Source organism: Phoenix dactylifera, chromosome 18 (assembly GCF_051530095.1).
Source record: "Phoenix dactylifera cultivar Ajwa chromosome 18, Ajwa_hap1_PhDact_Kaust_v1.1, whole genome shotgun sequence".
Taxonomy (NCBI): Eukaryota; Viridiplantae; Streptophyta; class Magnoliopsida; order Arecales; family Arecaceae; genus Phoenix; species Phoenix dactylifera.
In genome coordinates, this window is record NC_143207.1 from 17,041,209 (window position 1) to 17,061,516 (window position 20,308).

At 37.3% G+C, this 20,308-nt stretch overlaps 1 protein-coding gene across 1 annotated transcript; it reads left to right on the forward strand.

Moving 5' to 3' along the window:
• Positions 1-1,541: 1,541 nt before the first annotated feature.
• EMB2775 (ATPase family associated with various cellular activities (AAA)) lies at positions 1,542-18,477 on the forward strand. Its single transcript, XM_008814169.6, has 12 exons — positions 1,542-1,805; positions 1,899-2,009; positions 2,114-2,146; positions 2,595-2,763; positions 5,110-5,291; positions 8,030-8,166; positions 8,299-8,397; positions 11,120-11,189; positions 11,266-11,340; positions 15,886-15,931; positions 18,069-18,159; positions 18,261-18,477. Exons 1-11 carry the CDS (start codon positions 1,722-1,724, stop codon positions 18,125-18,127), a joined length of 1,065 nt encoding a protein of 354 aa, XP_008812391.4. The 5' UTR covers positions 1,542-1,721; the 3' UTR covers positions 18,128-18,159; positions 18,261-18,477.
• The last annotated feature ends 1,831 nt before the right edge of the window (positions 18,478-20,308 follow it).

Genomic DNA, 20,308 nt, shown 5'->3' on the forward strand with positions numbered 1-20,308 from the left:
GACTAGAATTAGTTGATTAGCCAAATTTAGTCTAGTTTGTTAATTTCAAATTCTAAGTTTCATTACATATGGGCTACTTTATTAGAAAACTTATTATGATCTCCATTTCAATATAGGAATTATGATATCAATACTTTGTCTTCTCAGAATTGCTCTTATGATTTGATGCCAATCATTTTCATAATTATGATAGACTATTGTTGTCTAAAGCCCATCACCGTATATTCTTTTATATATCACCTTCACAGCCATCTAATGATTTGACTAATTAGGGTTGGTCCTTATCTTGTAGGATCGGCACCCTACCATAATATTTGTATTAAATCTTCATTTTAAGCTCTACTCTAATACAATTAGTTATAATCGTTCTTGTTGTGAGGAGTTAGCATTCAATCCGATCTGTAGTTGACCTACATTGTAGATAATGACTTCAATCTCAGACTCCTAGTTAGTCACTTATCTAGTGCTAATCTTGTTAGCCTATATCTTGATTTTAAATGCGATAGAAAGCTTTTCTAGTTATCATACTCAAGGGAAAAACACTAGAGTTAGCACAGAGGTGTTGGGTTGCATAGCTTATTCGGAAAGAGTTCAACCTTTGACACAGAGATGCACATGAGTGTTGCAATTGACCTAAGGGGTTAGACTACTTGCTGACACTGGAGGATATCGCATGTGTTCAATTTAACATAGTGTCAAACAAAGGTATGGAGTTGCATGATTGATGCACATTTATATGTGTGTCTGAGTAAAGGATCGAGGATGGTTTGCTTTGGTGTGTGGTATGCTAAAGCTCCACATGGGTGTTTGGATTATGAAAACACCTATTCCATATCTGTCAGGTTCAGATTGGGCCTTTATAGTATCCATATCCGTCAAAAAAAATATGGATATTGATATATAACCATCCAATCCGTATCAGAAGATACAATTTTATTTATACCCCTATTTAATTTTATATAACACTCATAAACTTAAAAAAAAGATAAATAATTATATTGGCATGTTATTAACTTAATTTATTATCCACTTAATAATATCGTTGATTCTGTAGTCATAAAGTTTAATTATCCGATTTATAACTATATTTGTATCTATACTTTTATATCCAATTTATATCTGTATCCGTATAAAACAAATATGGATGTAAATTTTTACATTTAACTAACATCTATATTTGTATTTATCAAACAAAATAAATATAGATATAGATATGTCAGTAGCCGATCTTTATTCGATCTAATTTCAGCTCTACCTGAGTCTCAAATTCATCAAATTTCATTTAAGGGATCCAAAAAATTTATCCATTGGGATTTATGGGTCTGGATTTCTCTCTAACTGCCAACTTCATAAATATTTATAGGAAATTATAATCTTGATTAACATGATGAAAAATTGTATAAAGATGAATTCTTGTAATTATTACAATACACACTGGGATACGACGTTTTAATTCACCACCTGATGAAATAAATAATAATACCTTTTGTGGTGGTGGTGGCAGCGATGAAAACAAAAGAAGGGGCGGTATAGAGTTATTAGATTAGATAGTAACAGAGGAAACGTGGAAAGCCATCTGCTGTCCCTACCCGCCCCCTCGATAAAAACCCTCCCTTCTGTTCTTCCCGCCACTTCTCTTACACCTCGTTCTTGCGCGCTCTCTCTGTCTCTCCGGCTGCTCCTCCGCAGGGCCTTCTTTCCTCTCTCCCCTTTCTCCGAAGATGCTGTGGGTCGACAAGTACCGGCCAAGAACCCTAGACAAGGTCATTGTCCACGAGGAGATCGCCGGGAACATCAAGAAGCTGGTGAGTCCCTCGAACTCTTCTCCAAGATCGGATCTTGATCTAGGGTTTCTTTTGGATGTCTCGTGTGATTTCTTTTTTGAATCTTTTGATTAGGTCTCCGAGCAGGACTGCCCCCATCTTCTCTTTTACGGGCCTCCAGGTTCGGGCAAGAAAACCCTAATCATGGCCTTGCTCAAGCAAATGTTTGGCCCCGGATCTGAGAAGGTCTTCCTTTCAATCTCTCTGTGATTCTTCTTCTGCCTCTTCTCTTCTATTTGGATACTTAATATTTGTTCTTAATTGATGTGCCTTTTATATCTCGATGGCAGGTGAAGTTGGAGAACAAGATGTGGAAGATCAATGTGAGTTTCTTGGGAATTAGCAATAGTCCATGCTGCTGCACTGCGTGATTTCTTTCTTAATTTTTTTCAAAAGAAAACATTTCTTGGAGAATTTTTTCTTTGAATAATAATTGTCAGAAACTTGTCAGCTTTACCGATTTTCCAGCTTCAGAGGTCCGGATCTGGATATGCAGTCACGAAAAGTCTCTTTTTCTTTTTCTTTGAAAATTGTGGTCGCTTTTATTTGTAATTCTGACCACTTGCGAGGTCAATGATAACCTAGTTTCTCAATATGAGCTTTATAGAGACTTTGACATTTGCTTAAATTCTCAATTCATTGTAAATCTGCGTTATTAATTGGCAAGAAGGAATGTGGAGTTGGAGTGCTTCACCTTCCATTCGTATGTTGAATGAGCTAGAAAATTTGTTGATTATTGTGGCTGCGACTGAAGTTAAATTTTTCTTGCAGGCTGGAACTCGGACAATTGAACTTGAATTGACGATGTTATCGAGCACCCATCACGTGGAGCTGAACCCCAGTGATGCAGGCTTTCAAGATAGGTACATTGTTCAGGAGATTATTAAGGAAATGGCTAGAAACAGACCTATAGATACTAAAGGCAAAAAGGGATACAAAGGTAATTGTTCTTTCAGGATGGTTAGTTACATGGATCACTTATTGCTCTTACCATCTAATAGATGGGAGGCTTTGCAATAATTCCCTTGTAGATGTCGAATTTTTTCTTGCAAGCTATGTGTAGTGTGTATATATGATCCTGAATATTCCATTTTTAACTGCATGAAAACTTAAAGCCAAAAGCTATGTTAATGGAGTAAGCTATTGGTACATGAACATTGGCATGTTCTGGGAATAATAACAATGTAATCCACTCATGGATAGTGCAATTATTTGGCTGCCTATGGTTCTGGAATTACAAAGGCAGATGTAGGCAAAGTTCATTCAATCTAAACTTGCCTCCAGTCAGCTTGATATTTTTTCTCTATGCCTTCTGGTCCCGGACACAAGCTTCATGGGCTCGGTGTTAATGAGCGCACCTGAACCCAACCTATGTGCTGGAAATTTTTCTATACATATTGGTAGTAGAGTCTCCTTAAAAAAAAGTAGATTCTAGAGCACAGTTCCATGATGAGTTCATAATGGGCACAATATCCTCATTTATGGTGAGAAAGCAATAACCAAGTTTATTGTGGTGGTTGCTGTTATCTGAACCTGAAATGACTTCTTCTCTTTCATCCATGTGTGCATGAGTTAGTGCACCATCTCCTTGACCTCAAATGCTGACTTGAGGAGGTTCTCAGTAACAATTTCCTGCAATTCATGATGCGATTCTCTGTGATACCTCTCCATATGTAGTCCTTTCTTAGACATATGTAAAAGTTAGTGGTGGGACCATACAAGATCACTTTTCCCATCTTAAAGGATTGTGAAGTTTAGAGAATAGCCTTTGCCATTGAATCTGTGAAAGTGATTCTTATGAGGCTAACTTTAAGCATGTTCAATTTAGTAGCAGTAAATATGTAAAATCTTCTGCCAATGAACATGTAATTTGGAGGCCGTTATATTAGGAATTAGCCTATCTTAAGACTTCCTAAACCTTTTGATTTCTTGTGGCTGAAGGGGGCTTTTTGGGTTTTCTTCTTTTATTAATGAATTTGGTTCCTTCTGTAGAAAAAGCCTTGGAGTCTCCTAAAATGGTTTTTCATTATATATATAGTCAAAAATCAAAACAGTTAAGGGCAAAGTCTTTAATATCAATACAAGACATCCTACTAGTAGGAATGGAAATAAAAGTGAAGACTTCTGTTGTGGCATTGTTAACCATTGAAAATAGGAGTTTTAACATTGCTAAGGTTGATATCAAGTTTGCTATTGGTATAAACTGTCAGCTTGATTTTTGGGATGGAAATCACTCGTTAATCTACTGGCCAAACCTTTAAGGCGATGACCAAAATTTTGTCTTCTTTATCCACCAGTCAAAATTTGTGCATTTCATAACATTGATGAGCAAAATTTGTGAACTATGCTGAATGCGTCACAGTTTCATACTAGTGGTGAACACAGTGTTCTTTAAAATCGCCATATTGGATCATCCAAAAAAACTAAAATAACTGGCCTTTAGAGCATATTCTAATATTTCTCCGACCCCGCTGAACTGGAACCTACTCCCACTATTGAAGTGACCAGCCATCTTTTGGCAAGCCCCAAGAAACCCTTTCAAGGAAATCCTGGAAAATTGCATGGGCTACCTGTCACCGATAGTTGTGACATTTATCCATGCAAGAATAAAACCCTAAACCAATTCTTTGGCTGTTCTTTGGCTATTTTGGTTGATTTTAATTCATCCAATTTGAGTTTGAGACTTTCCCTACGTGGACCTGACCAGATGTTACTCAAACGTGGTCAAGACCGAGAGTATATTGCTTTACATCATGTTAGGTCAAAATGCTTGAGACTTCTACTAGGTCCATGTTGGTTTGGCTGCTAGGACATCTCATCTTGGAATGGAGAAAGAAAAAGATAAATAGAATCATTGGCCTCAGAAATTTGTGCTTCAGCAATATTGTTCTTGTAGAAGTTATTGTTATTAAGAAATTTCCTATCACTAATTTAGCCAAAGATTTTTGACTGCTATTCTCAACAGACTGGACAACCCTTTTTTCTTTCTTGTTGCTGCTCACAGGAGCAACCTGGTCATATTCAAGGAATTAGAGATCTTACTGAATTTGACTTTCTTTCTTTTTTTACATGGTTCTTTTACATATGTCAATATTTTTTATGTATTTATGCTTCCTCATTATCTTCTTAAACAAGTTGCATTTGGTCTAGTTGTATAATAATCTTTCCTTTGTTCTCTTCAATTGTTTCTGTGGTTACTTATTAAGAGAACAGAGATGTGCATATTTGTAGGACAAAATTTGTTCAGTAATAATGTGTTGCTAATAGAAGGTTACATGTAATGTAGTGCTTGTGTTGAATGAAGTTGACAAGCTCTCAAGAGAAGCTCAACATTCTCTCCGGCGAACAATGGAGAAATATAGTGCATCGTGCCGGTTAATCTTATGTTGCAACAGCTCTTCAAAAGTAACTGAGGCTGTTAGATCCCGCTGTCTGAATATACGGGTGAATGCACCTACTGAGGAACAGGTTGGTTCTTGCTAATATAGTTAGCATCTTGTTGTTAGTATGATACTGCTTGTCTGCGTGATATTGCAAGCATCTTTATATCCTCTCCAACAAGTTTCGTGTCAATGTTTGACAATGGAAGGTCTTCTCCTGATGGGGGACTAAAAGCAAAGCTAAATTACTGCAGTGAATTTAAAGTGAAATGTATGAATACTCAAAGTTTTTGGATTGTACATATAGGAAATTGAGGCTCCATTTTAATCATTTGTTCCATACAGATCTACTTGCTTAAATTGATTTCGTTCATAGTTACAAGTTGCAGCAACAGCTGATCCAGGATTTGGAGAAATGGATCATTTATTGGTTCACTCTATTGAGACATTATATGCTTGATAGCTGTTGAACCTTGTGAGGTGCCTTAAGTTCTTGCACTTCATGGACTAGGATTCCAGTTTTTATATCTGAAAACTCTTAACATAATGATCTGGAGTAAGTTTCATAATGAAGATGGTAAAGTATTTCATTTATTTAGCAAAGAAGAAATTACCAGACTATTTTAATTCTTTGTATATTTTATTTTCGTTTGATATTGCGGATTGTAAGCCAAACATATGACATCCACTTCTTTTCATTACTGAAGACTTGCATTTGCAATCTATTTTAAAGCTTATCTGCAATATGTATTGTTGAACAGAATGCAGCTTTACAATTTTTGGACTTCGGTTCAGATTTCCAGGAAAAAAACAAGTCTTCTGTTCCTATTTTTGGGAGAATTAAACTTAGTTGTAGATCGTTAATTCATATTGCTAAATGGTAACACATCGTCTGGTTGTAAAATCTTGGCAGTACATGTTATTTGTAATATTAACTCATGTATGTGCAATGTATCTTACTAATTACTGAGGTATCTTCCATGAATAGTGTAAAACTGAATGGTTATGAAATCTAGCTCCGGGCCTTGTCCTATGGCCATTTTTCTTTATCAGTATGGAGTAATGTCTCTGCTGATGTTATTCAGTAGGAAAATTGCAGTCTTAGTTTGCTGCTTCTTAGAGTTTGAACAAAAAGTCCTGTTGGAGACTATTTATAACACAAAACTTTCTTTCATACTAGGGTTAAATCTTCATTGAATGCTGCAATTAATCCAAATATATATACTATTTCTGAGTTAAGAATGACATTTATTTTATCCTGCGACCGTGCTTGGTGAGTGCATTATCATCTGCTTGGTTTTTTAAGCATCAGAACAACTTGATATACTGTGTTTAAATCTATCCTCCCCTCCCTCCTGCAAAAAAAAAGAAGGAGAAAACTTCATCCATGAGATAATGTTTGGTGAACATTATGACAAAGAGAAACTGATAAGGATGAGAAAACATAGTGCTGCAGAAATCATAATATTGACTGGTTGTAGTTTGAGCATCATTACAGTTAGTGGGCTTTTTGCAAGTTTTCAGGTCTTCTTTGGTTAAATAGGTGAAATATTATATCTTTTTGTCATCTTTTATATTTATTTTGCTTCATGACTAATCTCAATAAGCATAATTTGCTTCATGATTAATCTCAATAAGCATAATTTGCTTCATGATTAATCTCAATAAGCATAATTTAACTGTTAGCAAATCGGGCTGATCATAATATCTAGTGGGTCCACCCACTTTTGAGAAGGAGAGGATGGTGTATAGACGCATAATCCCATCTCAAAGAAGAGAGTGGCATAGGTTGTAATCTCTTTGAGAATCTGAAAGGAGAGGAAGAGTAGAGAGGAGAAAAGAAGGGGAAAATAGAGAGAAGAGGAGAAAAGAGGGGAGCAGTTGTTGCAACCAGCTGTCCACTCCCTTTCCTTCTCAAACCAAGTGTGTTTAAGGCCTTCTTTTGTCTCATTTATTTTGACCTTAGACAGAGGAGGACCAATTGCCTACAAGATATATAGGTTTGAAGAAAGAGAAAAATGGTGCAGGAAATAGGTTTTCAGAACTTCGGAAAATATTCCCCTTCATCTCTCCTTTTATTTTATATTATTTTTCAGTCAATCATATTTGACTGGAGGCTGATCCAATGCCTTGCAGATGTGGTTTTGGTCCTCTCTTTTTTTTTCCTTTGGAATTGCAGGAACAAATTCTAAAATTAGGGATCAGCAATTAATTTTCAGATAGAGTTTTGTGGGAAGTCAGATTTACTTTACAAAGGCCATACCAAGGTTCGCTGTACCAGTCGGTACCGGTCGGTACCGAGCGTACCGTACCCGTACCGATGGGTACCGGTATCGGTACACCAATGTCGGTACGGTCGGTACTGAGCGTACGGTACCGTACCGACACTCGGTACGCCTATACTAATGCGGCACCGGTACGGGGTTCGGTACCGGTACGGCGAACCTTGGGCCATACCATGTCATTACTCTATCTAAAGCTGTCAAACTAGACTAGTTTGTTCTAGAAATGTCTATATGATTTTTTTTTTCTTTCCAGTCTTTTGGGTTTAAAGAAGGTGAAGCAGTGCCAAAACTAGGTTAGAGGACTCTGACAAGCATACTTTTCTTTTTAGACACCTCTGCTTTTTCAACATAAGCAATCTGCGATTGCAGTCTCCTAGATTCCAGCTTTTGCCTTTTGCATATGCAGTGAAAACTTCAATAGTATTTGTTCGTCTGTTTATGTGATGATATTCTTTCTAGTTTTGTCATGTGGAACTTTTGAATTCGCTTATTAAATGCTTCATAAATTCTGCAAAAAATCTTACATCCTACTTTGTTTCAGATTATCAAAGTTTTGGAGTTTATTGGCAAGAAGGAGAACCTACAACTTCCACCTGGATTCACAGCTCGTATAGCAGCTCAGTCAAACCGTAGTTTGAGAAGGGCGATATTATCTTTGGAAACCTGTCGAGTGCAGCAGTAAATTCATTATCACATCTTGGGTTAATTATTAGTAATTCCATGCATTTATTTTATATACATTGACAAGATTTGCATTCTGAGTTTATATTACCCAATTGCCTATATGGCATAAATTTGTTTTGGCGTTAGGTATCCATTCACAGCGAACCAAGCAGTGCCCCCCATGGACTGGGAACAATATGTTTCTGAAATAGCTTCTGATATTATTATGGAACAGAGTCCTAAGAGGTCTGGCATTTCTTTTACTTACATATTGGTCTATTTTAGTGAAAAACTTGAACAGGAAGAATTTGGGCTTTCCTGGTCATTATTTCTAAATCTGAATATCTGCAAATGATGATTTTTTTAGGATTTTTGTTTATGGATAAATCTTTTTTCATCAACTGGTTGCATGCTTTGTTTTTTAAACCAATCTTTCCCATCATCACAACTTAATTGTTTTGTTTTTAACAGTATACTATAGGAGAATGTATATAGAATGAGGAAGTGTCAGCTGGTTGCTAGAATTAGTGTGGAGCGTCACATTTAAAGTCATTGCTAATGCATTGTTGAAATTGTTCGAGATTCTAAATAGAGTCGGCTTAGGGTGAGGAAGTAAAAATCCAAGCAAGCCATCTTGGCCTATATAATGACTCGAGTTCAGGGTATTAACTACTGTCAACTCCATTAGCCTAGCGACCTTTAGGTGGCCTGAGAATTTCACAAGTAACATGCCATATGAGATAGAGAAGAATTAGGAATTCATATTAGGATGACAAGCAGCAAGGAGCACATCCTAGAGGTGGAAAGAGCGTCTTGCTCAAGAAAGGTTATTTATGAGAAGAGATCTTAATGTAAGGGATGAATTTTAAGCGACAACATGGTCTAAACCCTTTCAAAGGCACTTCAGGACCTAATAGACAACCATGACCATACCCATCAAGGCTTATCACGAGTGTTTGGAGTCAGCTTTATGAATTCTCATTCACCGTGAATTCCTATTTAGGGTTATATTTGGTGTTATTTCAGGCTTTCCTATTTCTCTTCCCACAACTTCCATCCATGTTAGCTTAGGTATTCACCTCCTACATCCTTTGATATAAATTAAAGTGCATCTTCTTATCGGAATAACCTCAGGTTTTGATTGTGCATGTCCATACCATCTTAATCAAGTCCTCATCATTTTGTCCTTAACTTGAGCAACTCCAACAAGTTCTCTAATATACTCATTTCTCAATCAACCCCTTCTTGTTTTGCCACATTATCAGTGTTAACATTCTCATTTCTGCTATACTAACTTTTTTTCCTCAACTCTCTTTATGCAACATTCTAATCCATAGAAAATTGCCGGACTTACTGTTGTTCTGTGAAATAGACTGTTTCTAAAGTTTTGATACTCCACCATGTGTAATAACACATGCATTGACATTGATTGGCTTCATCAGTGCTGATAAAACTATAATCGGATGGGGCATCAAATTGAAGTTTGTGTTGCTGACATAGTGCGTGGTCTTTGGTCTTTTGACCATTTTAAACAGATACATTTATAGGGAGGGCAACATCAAGTGGGGAAGAGTGGATGGTCAAGACAATCACAATCAATGTAGCTAAGTTCCTGAAGCACCAAGGAGAGAGAAAACATGAAGGAATTTTCTGACTCTTCTTGGTATTGAAAAGGTGTTTTAAATGTCTGATAAAGATTCAGCGATGAGAAGATTGGTTTATTATACATTAGCCAACAAATTGGAGTCCTATAATTTAAGAAGATCTGGAATGATATTTGATAAGGAAAACGAGGAGATGAGAACATTTGAAATGTGTTCAAAGCTTTTCAGCATGCAATTTAGCTGCATGAATCTTCTACCTTGGCTGGTTTCCAATTTTCTTCTTTTATTCTTCAAAGCAACCCTTGTAACTTCGAAGTTGGTGCGGTACACGATGGAAAGTTATCTTGTATGAGGCTAATTTTATACTTCATTATTATAAACTAGACTTCTTTCTTTCTCCTTTTTTTTTAATTGTCTATTTGTTCTATTGGTTTGCTACTCTATTTCATAGAACAATTGGTTAATCCTAAAAAAATATGCTTCCTTGAGTCGTGTGTGAGTGAATATACTTCAGGTCATGAAATAGTCACTTTCAATTAGGTCAGTGCCTTAGTATCTCCTAGATCTATTTTGATTATCTTTTGCATAAGTTTCTCAGTGAAAACTATGGATATGATAATTGATCTCACAGTACTGCAAAACTTTTATGCTGAATATAGAGTCTAATTGTCCTTTTGACTATCATCTAGTACATGCTAACCTGAAGTCAAACTGTCAGGTTCATCATGAGTCCATGCGTTTAATATCCATTCATTCAGGGAATGTATATATTGCTGACTTCTGCCTTTCCAGTGAATTTCCTTTTTTCTTTTGTTCTCGTTTATCTCTTCTGATCCTTTTGAACCTAATAAGAGTCAACTTTCACTGGAACTTTTCCAAATTACACATTTATCCTTGTCTCAGGTTCTGACTTTGATAATGTCTTAGCATACTCAGTGCCATGCTTTGTATGGTGGCGAAAAGGCACACGGTTCCAACATAGTCAATTGTCCATGATACATGAAATTTTACAAAAAATTCTGAATAGTTTTGGCATCTGACACAAAATTGTAATGTGAAGACCAAAGTAATTTTACTATACAATGATCATGACCTAAATTGAGTCTGAAAATACCCTGATAAAACGAAAGTGTATTCTACATTCGTTTTGCATTATGTGAGAATATTTCCTGTAAAGGTGGTGTATTTTTGTTTTTTTTTTCAGTTATCTCAGTCTGGTGAAAGTTTTTCGATTGCGTTCTACATTATACTGTTTCACATCGCTGTTGCAGTTGTATAAAATACATTGCTAAGTTTGTGCTTCTTTGTAGACTGCAGTTAGAGAACCTGCCTCTAAAATTTTCTCTTTCTTTATATGTTTCCAGATTATTTATGGTCCGTGGAAAATTATATGAGCTACTTGTTAATTGTATTCCTCCTGAAATCATTCTGAAGGTGAAAGAACAAGTTATAGATTTCTCTTTCTGAAAACTTTCCTATGCGATTTTTCTTACTTGTTTTGATTTTGCAGAAGTTACTGTCAGAATTACTGAAAAAGTTGGACTCTGAATTGAAACATGAAGTATGTCATTGGGCTGCATACTATGTGAGTATGTTGTAACAATGTAGACCTTGATCTTGTTGGTTGTGGTCAACAAACCATATTTGATCCATATCAAGCCAGCTTTGTGAAACCTTCTCTGCAAATTGTCGATCCATATCTCTCCATCAGGAGTAGCTGCTTTAGAACATTTCTCCCTGGTTCAGTTCAGTTCTTTGTAGGTTACTATTTGGATGTTCTGCCCTTTCTAAAATCCTGTTTTAATTACATTTAACCAAATATTTTCTCCAGCATATCTCCTGTGATGACAAAAATACTTCCCTAGGGTACTGCATATTTTTGTCAGGCATCTGATTCACAAAGAATATCTTTTAGCCATTTTATCAGCAGGGACAGTGTAGGCTGTCACACATATAGCTGCGATAACTAGTGCATATTCTCTAACCATTCCAAGTTGTCCTTGTAACTCTCCACGTCATCTCATGTTCAACTTGTTGCCGCATCTACATGTGCATAGTGCAAGATGTTGGTTTACAATTTTCCCTAAATATTTGTCTTAGTTTCTAACTGGTGGTCATTACAAGGCTAGTTGCCATCGATCATTTAATGCTTCTATATATATATATATATATATATATATATATATATATATATATATATATATATATATATCTATTTGGATCTTTAACATTTAATAGATGCTTTTTTGCTGGTCAACCTCATTAATTTGTTCATTTTTGTAGTTAAAATTGTATGTAGGAATGTTCTTTTACCACTTTGATTCTAAACACCCAGTCCCCTTGCCTATATTAGTTGGGGATCAAGTCAGTATGCTACTAAGACGCCTATGTACCAAGTACCAACACATCGTATCTCATGGCTTGTGATAATCTTCTTGCAAGGAATTAGGCACACCATCTTGCTGAACCGTTCATTTATCATAAACGAGTAGTTGTGGCCCTGTCTTGTCCTTGTTAATCCTCCCAAGAAATCCAGCAGAACACTCTTCCAAGGACTGCTGGGAACTGGAAATGGTGTGCACAATTCCAGCTTGCTATTGGAGGACTCCAACATGTTGCATAATATGTAGCCCTTTACAAATTGGGCCATGTTTTGTTGCATCTTGGGCTACAACTCATCTCTTTATGTTAAGTGGTCTTCTCAATCTTGAAGTGTCCTGCAACTTTCGAAGTGTGAGCCTCTCGAATCCATGTACCCTATCTATACTTGATCACCATATTGAAAATTGTTGCAAGACATCCATTTTATGTGCCAAGTTTGTTGCTACTTGGATTATGTGCGGAGGAACCGAAGTGGCTTATGGTCTGTGCACAGTAGTATCCTTGCCCAATAGATAACGATTGCCAATGCTTCACTGTCTGCCTTATCATATGTAAATTGAACTATGCACCATGAAACATCTTCAAGTGGTATGCTGCTAGTCTCCCATTCTGCATGAAAGACTGATCCCGATGCATACCCTGATGCATCATTCCCAATCTCGAAGGGTCTTTGTCTGATTTGGTAACGCTAGGATTGGTGCTTTATAGATTTTTTCCTTTAGAAGCTGGAAGGTCTCTTCATTCTTCTTAGACCACCCAAGCTTCTAATTGGCCTTTGTTAGGTCATGTAAGGCTGCTGCTATTTTGGAAATATTGGCATGCACCTATAAGGCTTTGCACCTTTGCCAGTGTTTTGAACCTAAGCCAATTTTTGATCACTTTAACATTTTCTGAATCAATCTTTAGCTCGCCTCTGCCAACCACAAAGCCTAAGAACACCAAGGATTGCTTTACGATCTCACTCTTCTTGAGGTTTGGCTTCAGTTTCAGCTGGTTTTCCTATAACACCTCCGAAACCTTTGCGATGTGTTGGACGCGATCTTCTCATGTCTTGTTGCAGATTCAGATATCATCTAGGTACACTATCACAAAGTTTTCAATCAAGGGGTTCAGCACCTCGTTCATCAGCCTCATGAAAGTGACAGGGGTATTGCACAAGCTAAGCAACATGGCTAACCACTCAAACAAGCGCTTCCTTATCTTGAAATTTGTTTTCTAAGTGTCCTTTTTGCAAACTCGAACTTAATAATAGCCGGATTCAAGTCCATTTTGGTAAAGTAGCGTGCATATTTGAGTTGATCCAACAAATCATCAGCTTGGGGTAGAGGGTTTCGATTCTTAATGATGATCTTCTTCAGGGTACAATAGTCATGCACATCTGCCAACCATCATCTTTCATTGGTACTAAAACCATAACATGCATGGTGTGTTGCTTTGTTCGATCATGCCTTGTTCTAGAAGCTCGCTGATCTACCTTCTAAATTATTTGTTCTCTACGACTCAGTTGCAGTAAAGGCCCATGTTGGGTAAAGGCGCACCTCCAACCAGCTGGATCTCGTGCTTAATGGCTCTTCTAGGCGGCAGCCTCTTCACCTACTGAAATAAACCTCAAAATTTTGGAAAAAGTTGACCGATCCCAACCTTCTGATTGGAATTCAAGGCCTATTTAGGGGACTCAGTGATATTGGTGTCTTTCAGCATTAGCAAAAAGAATTTCTTGAAAGCATTAACTAGTATCTTCGCCTGTGCAGCAGTCAGAAGGTCATTTATGCCTTGTGTCTTAGTGGTGTTACCCATGAACTCCCTCCCATCTTTCATGAACCGATACTTTCTCTGTTGCTAATAGAAGACTGCATCTCAATCTTAGAGTTACGAGCTTCCAAGGATGACCTGACAGACATGCAAAGGAGCCACTTCGCATGCCACCTCGTCAATGTTCTTTTTGATGATAGCAAATTTGAAGCTACAGTGCTTGGTAATCTTCATCTTGACATTGTTCTAAATCCAATTGAAAGGATAGGGACGCAGTTGTGGGGTAGTCTGCAATCCCAGCCTTTGAATCAGACTTTCAGAGATGAGGTTCTTATAATTACCAAGATCCATGATAGCTCCGATGATGCTTTGCTTTACTTGGATCTTTAAATGGAAGAGTAGCCCTTGCTCCTTTGAGTCTGCTTCAGTTGCTGCCTTTATTTTTTCCAGCCACTATACTCTATTTCAAGTCTATGTGCTAGAGCTGAGGCAGCTCCTCAACTTCAATAACATTGAAGTCTGCCTTCCTTTTCTTGGGATCCTCTATCTTCTTTTCTTTAGGCTGTAACTTGGGTTGAAGCTTTCAACAGTTCTCCTTCATATGTCCACTTATCTCTTATTAGTTGTGGTATCTTTTTTTTTTTGAGTTGGAGTGACTTGCTTATTGCTTTGTTCCCCCTTTTGGTCCAATTTGCTGCCACTTCTGTCTTGGTTCTTTGTTTTGTGGCTCTTCCTACCTTCCCTCGGCATGTCCTTTTTGATTCCCATGGTCTTCATCTGAGCATCACGTTATCTTCTTTTGAAGAGTTTCAGCTCCTTTCTTATATTCTCATGGAGACTTGTAATGTATTTCATGATATATGATTGTCAATGGAGATCCAGAGAGAGTGCTTGCTTATGGAACTTGGTGGTGGTCCTAGATAGATTGATCGTTACTTCCATCGAAAGTGTTGCACTTGACCCAAGCTTCTTCATGGATGATTGGATAGAGTTGCTTCTTAATTAGACTTCTAAAACTTCTTCCACGTAAGATCAGAAATATCATTGCTTCGCTTGTAAGAGTTCCGTTAGGTAAGGGCATGGCTGGAAAGCTTTACACGGGCAAAGGCAATCTTGTGGACATCAATATATCCGTAGATAATGAAATAAGTCTCTAATTGGTCTAACTAGTTGTCTGCTTCACCACATTGATAGCTTTATCATATGCAAGAATCTCGAATCGAGCTTTGACCTTGAAAGTTTGATGAGGATGGTTATACTGTGTATCCTCTAGTTGACATTTTATCTTCATCTCTAGGTATTGGGGATAGCTTTACAATAAGATTTGCTTATGCCTAAGTTGAAGCCTTGAAGGCGCCTGCTGAGACACGAGCTCGGTGAGTCAGGAAGTCTTCTCTAGTTGAGTGAGGCATCCTTTCACATCATCATTTGCAGAGGTAGAGGAGTGGTCATTCTCGCTTTTTTCCTTTGATGTACTTCGAGCACCAACAATTGTTCTCTCATTTGGTTGTACCGCTCACAAGTTAAATTAGGCCCCTGCTGATTAGAGGATCGAAGCTCTAATACAAATTTGATATAATTAGAGTGAAAAAATTGATGAGTGATTAAGCTTTTAATATCTTATTTTTTTTTTCATATTCACTTTTTTTTGTGGGTATGATACTTCATATTCATCTCATCACATTTAAGGAGAGGACCCCAAAGTTTAGCCTAAAGGTTTTATCAGAAAGACCCATAACAAGCACTTTGCTCCATCATGTCATCACCTTGATCTAAATCCTTAACTGACATAGCTATATTTCCTGAAGCCTTAAATTTCTCTTTCTCATTATCTTAGCAACTGGATGAAAGTGTCTTCTATTTTTGATGGCAGATTCAAGTGTATCCAAAATTGTGATCCCATTGTTATGCCTCATCAATAGCATTAATACTTTGGTCACTGTGTTCTTTTGTCCGTCATCAAGTCTTCCGTAACCTTATTATATGCTTTTTGCAGGAGCACAGGATGCGTCTTGGGCAGAAGGCCATATTCCACATAGAAGGTACCTTTTGTTATCCTTTCTTGCAGGCATTCATCATAATTGTTATCAGCTGTATCTTTGTTCTGTTTTCCATTTTATAAGCTTTACAGACTTAACCGGATTGTTTTTTGATGCCACTTTAATAACATGGCTGAAGGAGGTGGTCTTCATAGAGCATTGAGTTTATATCTTCATAAGCCTGTGCATTTTTCATAGGTTATCAAGTGCTAAATAGTGACATGAATGATGTGACAAGAGAATGCTCTTTCTTTGCAGCCATGAGATGTCAAGTACCCCAGTATAGGCAGAGAATACACGTTTTCTGAAGCTTGCAAAGTTTATAAACATAGAATACAAAATTACTTCTCCATATTATCATTTATTCTACTAGAGCTATGTCATTATGGAGTTGTGTTCATTTCTTGCAACCGCGCCTTACTTACCTGGTTGCAAGTGGGTGTGCAAGATAGGGGACCCATCAAAATTTAATGGAAACAATTAGTGATGCATTTTGAATCAAATTAAGACTATCTTAGTAAGCTAATATTAATGATTAAAGAAACGTAAAGATGGGTTGGAAGCATTAAGGTTGTGTTTAGTTTGTGATCGAAATCGGAATCAGAATAGATTGGATTGGGAATTGGAATAGCTATATTCCTTGACGTGTTTAGTTCATAATTGGAATCGGAGTCGGTATGGCCGATTGGAGCATTTTTGGAAAATCAATTAAACAGGAAGGTATTTTTGGAAAATTGATTTTTAAAATAAAGTTGGTGGAATGTGATTTTGAATAGCTGGGATTGGGTTTTGGAGGATTAGGGGATTTCCATTCCGAGGGGGAATGGGAATGGGATTTGTTCAACCAAATGGCTGAAGTGGGAGTCACTCGTTCCCATTTCCCATTCGAAAGTCCCACTCTCCCCAACCAAACATATCCTAAAAATGTGGTGTGAAAGTAGAATTGGATGCAAGATCCTAGGGCGGGTGCAAAAAAATGCACATCAAACGTTTTAGGTAGTTTGCAGTTGATCTGTTATCTTATATTAGCATTGTAGAGGAATTAATTTTCGGTCGAATCTACGAAGTTATACTTCTGTAGCAGAATGATTTGTTAAAGTTTACATGAGTCATATGAAAACCCTTCAGTTGCTCTTACATACATATGAATGTCCTATCTACCACTTGCTTCCGTGTCTTAATTTCAAACTGTTCACATTCAGAGCTGCTAAGTTTGTCAGGAAGAATATTTCCTGTCATTGAGGTTCTTCAAAAAATCTGTTGATAGGGATTAGGAATTTTGTCTCCACTTAAATGGTTTACAAGGTCTTTTGCAGGACCTCAAGTGGTGCGGTCTCTAGCCTGAAGCTAGTATTTTACCACATTTTGGATTCGTTGGTTTAAAAAACATCACCTATAGTAGTTCATCTTAGCACAGATCTTGTACTAGCCTCTATGGTTAGTGTAGCCATATGTACTATTTGATCATTGGTGTAGATCAGTTGGTTCTGTATGCCAGTGCATTGTAGTTAATAAACAATTTTTAACATAGAAACACTTATGATCTTGAAATCATGGTAGCTGGAAACAAGAATACTAGTCGCCATGTACATAATCAGTTTATTTGCAAGCATTATTAGGTAAACATTTTATGCCGCTTTTGAGCAATCCTCTCAGGAACTAGAGATCCAATTGACAAACAGGATTATTAGTGATGAGCCTCCTATAATTGGTTGGAAATTGGCTTTAAGGTCCAAGGAACAGGATAGATAGGATGATAAGCCTTTTGGTTTATAAGAAATTGCTTCACTATATTCGGATGCTTGAAGCCCCTGACCAGTCACTGCAGATCTAATTTCTGGACAAAGAAAGTTGATTTCATTTGTTTGTTTATAGATTATTTTAGAATCATTATGACATAGTTTATTGGATCATAGTGCTTTTTTTTTTTGCCCTTCCAAACTGACAGTTGTACATGCAAGCATTATACACCACGTCTTGATTTTCGGATTTAGATGATGCCACTGCTGTCATGCTTTTGCTTCTGATGTGTGATGCCCTGGTTTTTATGCTACACCATGGGTATGTGAGTTTATTATATACTTTTAGACCCTTCTGTAACTCTTTATTGTTTCCATCTCTCCAACAATGTCTTCCACAGCATTTGTGGCTAAGTTCATGAGCATCTACAAGGGGTTCCTCATTGCAACATTTTCCTGAATGATCGCGAGCAGGAGTAAGCCCACTAAAAGGTTCAGACCTTGATACCTTCATTGTGTTAAGATTTACCGATTTCCTGATGTCATAGTCATGGATTATCTCGGTTTTCATCCCTGTTTCTTTGTGATTGCAGTTTTTGACATTGGGAGGACTCTTCATGTTTGCATCGTCACCAAGCAGCTGATGTTTAGCTTGATCCCTTTGTTTATTTTCTTTATAATACGGTGGAAAAACCTGTGAATTGTATTAATCTAGCGGCCCCAAACCTTGTATTCCCAAAGATTAAAAAAGGGACCTTGTCTGCCATACAACGAAGAAGAGTTAATGAAAATGTCTAAATTCTTTTCCAAGTGCTCAGCAGTATGCAGGCCCAGGGCTGCAAATATGATTAGTGTCGTCCCCACCCAGTTAGGTCCGGTTCATCCCCATGTTTTAGACCCATGGATCAGGTTTGGGTCCGATATGCGATCTATTTGAAAAATTGGGTTAGGTTGGCGTCAACGTCTTCCTACCCAATCAAATCCGTGGATGAACTAGACCTGGAGTGGCTCAAACACTGGATGACTCGGTCTGGGACCTACAGATCAATAATAAAAGCCATTCATTGTCATGATCTGAAGATATCCACTGTGCTCATGAATGGAAGATTCGCTATATAGGTATTTAATAGTAAAATTTTTGCATGTCTCTGTCCTGTGTTTGCACGTCAATATGTCGAACCATGTAAATGTTCTGTATTCTTGATATTTCTTTTTGTTTCGTAACTCTTACCGCATGTTGCAACAAATTCAAAGAGATTTCCATCAAAAAATACATACTCGGTTGTGCCCAAAAAAAAAAAAATCAAACTTGGATGGATAGGTGGGCACCTTACGGCTATATAGTCCGGAAAAGTTACACGTGTGTACGTTCCTAGCGGAGTACAATAGAATTGATTAACACGAGCGACTATAGATTACAGACCTTACTGCCGTACCTACTGAGTTGATAGCATTTAATGACCTTCAGGATTTTCTGTGGTGGTTTGTACCCGTGTGAAAGCAGTGTGAGCAGTGTATCACAAAAAATACAACATTCAAGGCTGCATATGCATATTTATTCAGTTTTTAGTAATAACTTTAGTAAATAACTTGATGGCGTGTTTTAGCACAACAGTAAGATTATTTCATTATTATCTGAATGTACGGATTTAAAATATGAAAACAGTTTTTCTGCATGCAAGGATAACGTTGCGTACATTCGACCCTTTCTAGATCTTGCAGTACGTACGTATTATGTATATATTACATAAATGTATATATATATTTATGTATCTGTATATGCTGTAGGTATGCAGATGCACTCAAGCATGTCTCTGGATGCGCAAGCGCACACGGTAGCCCAGTGACATAGCCAGAAACTTGGCATCCAATGTGACAGCATGGTCAATTGTTACATGAGCACTTCCGATGACTATTTGGCCTTCACCTTTAACTTTTAGTGTATGCAAAACTCTTAACTAGTGATACCAATAAACACAAACAAACTTCTCAAATTTATTATTCTTCCTCTTTTTATAATCCTATTCGTTCTTAATTGTGATGATGTACTTTTTATTAGTATGTTTACTGATATTCTTTTTTCTCCTGTCGGCATAAAAATCAATAGTTATCAGTGCAGACTAGTGAAATGTTGGGAATACTTTTGCCCGTTTTCAATAGTAATCAGTAGTTACTGAGATTCTGCAGTTTATAGAGAATTTATCTCTGTATGCTTCCATGTACCTCTCATCAGAGTACTGGTTCTCAGAAAGCGTAATCTTTCTCTATTAACAGCAAAAACTGCCCAAGCTTCAGGAAGCTGTTCCCAGAATATGTAGACATGTACCAAAAACAAGAGGTCCCAAAGGAGTCTCTAGCATCACAGCAGATGAGTGAACATATGAGCTCTCCTCCTTCCACTGTGGTTGAACAAGTTGCAAGACGTCAAGGTGAAGACAGAAAGATTATACAAAATGCTGGAAAGCGAAAGCAGATCCCATTCTGGTTACTGCTGTTGATGGTGTCAGTCTTCGGCATTGTGATGGCTTGGCCCTGCTGCAACCGTGACATGATCAGCAGAGATTGCATACTGACGGTATGTGAGTTCTGCTGCAAAACTTTGATCTTGAAAATGTCAAGGGTCTTAGATTCGTGTACTGAA

What these genes read in the sequence shown, in the direction of transcription:
- EMB2775 (XM_008814169.6), top strand. Translation starts at nt 1,722, where the DNA reads ATGCTGTGGGTCGACAAGTACCGGCCAAGAACCCTAGACAAGGTCATT. An exon ending in ATGCACCTACTGAGGAACAG is followed by an intron (nt 5,292 to 8,029) that starts GTTGGTTCTTGC and finishes ACTTTGTTTCAG; the next exon opens with ATTATCAAAGTTTTGGAGTT. An exon ending in GGCCATATTCCACATAGAAG is followed by an intron (nt 15,932 to 18,068) that starts GTACCTTTTGTT and finishes TGTCTTCCACAG; the next exon opens with CATTTGTGGCTAAGTTCATG.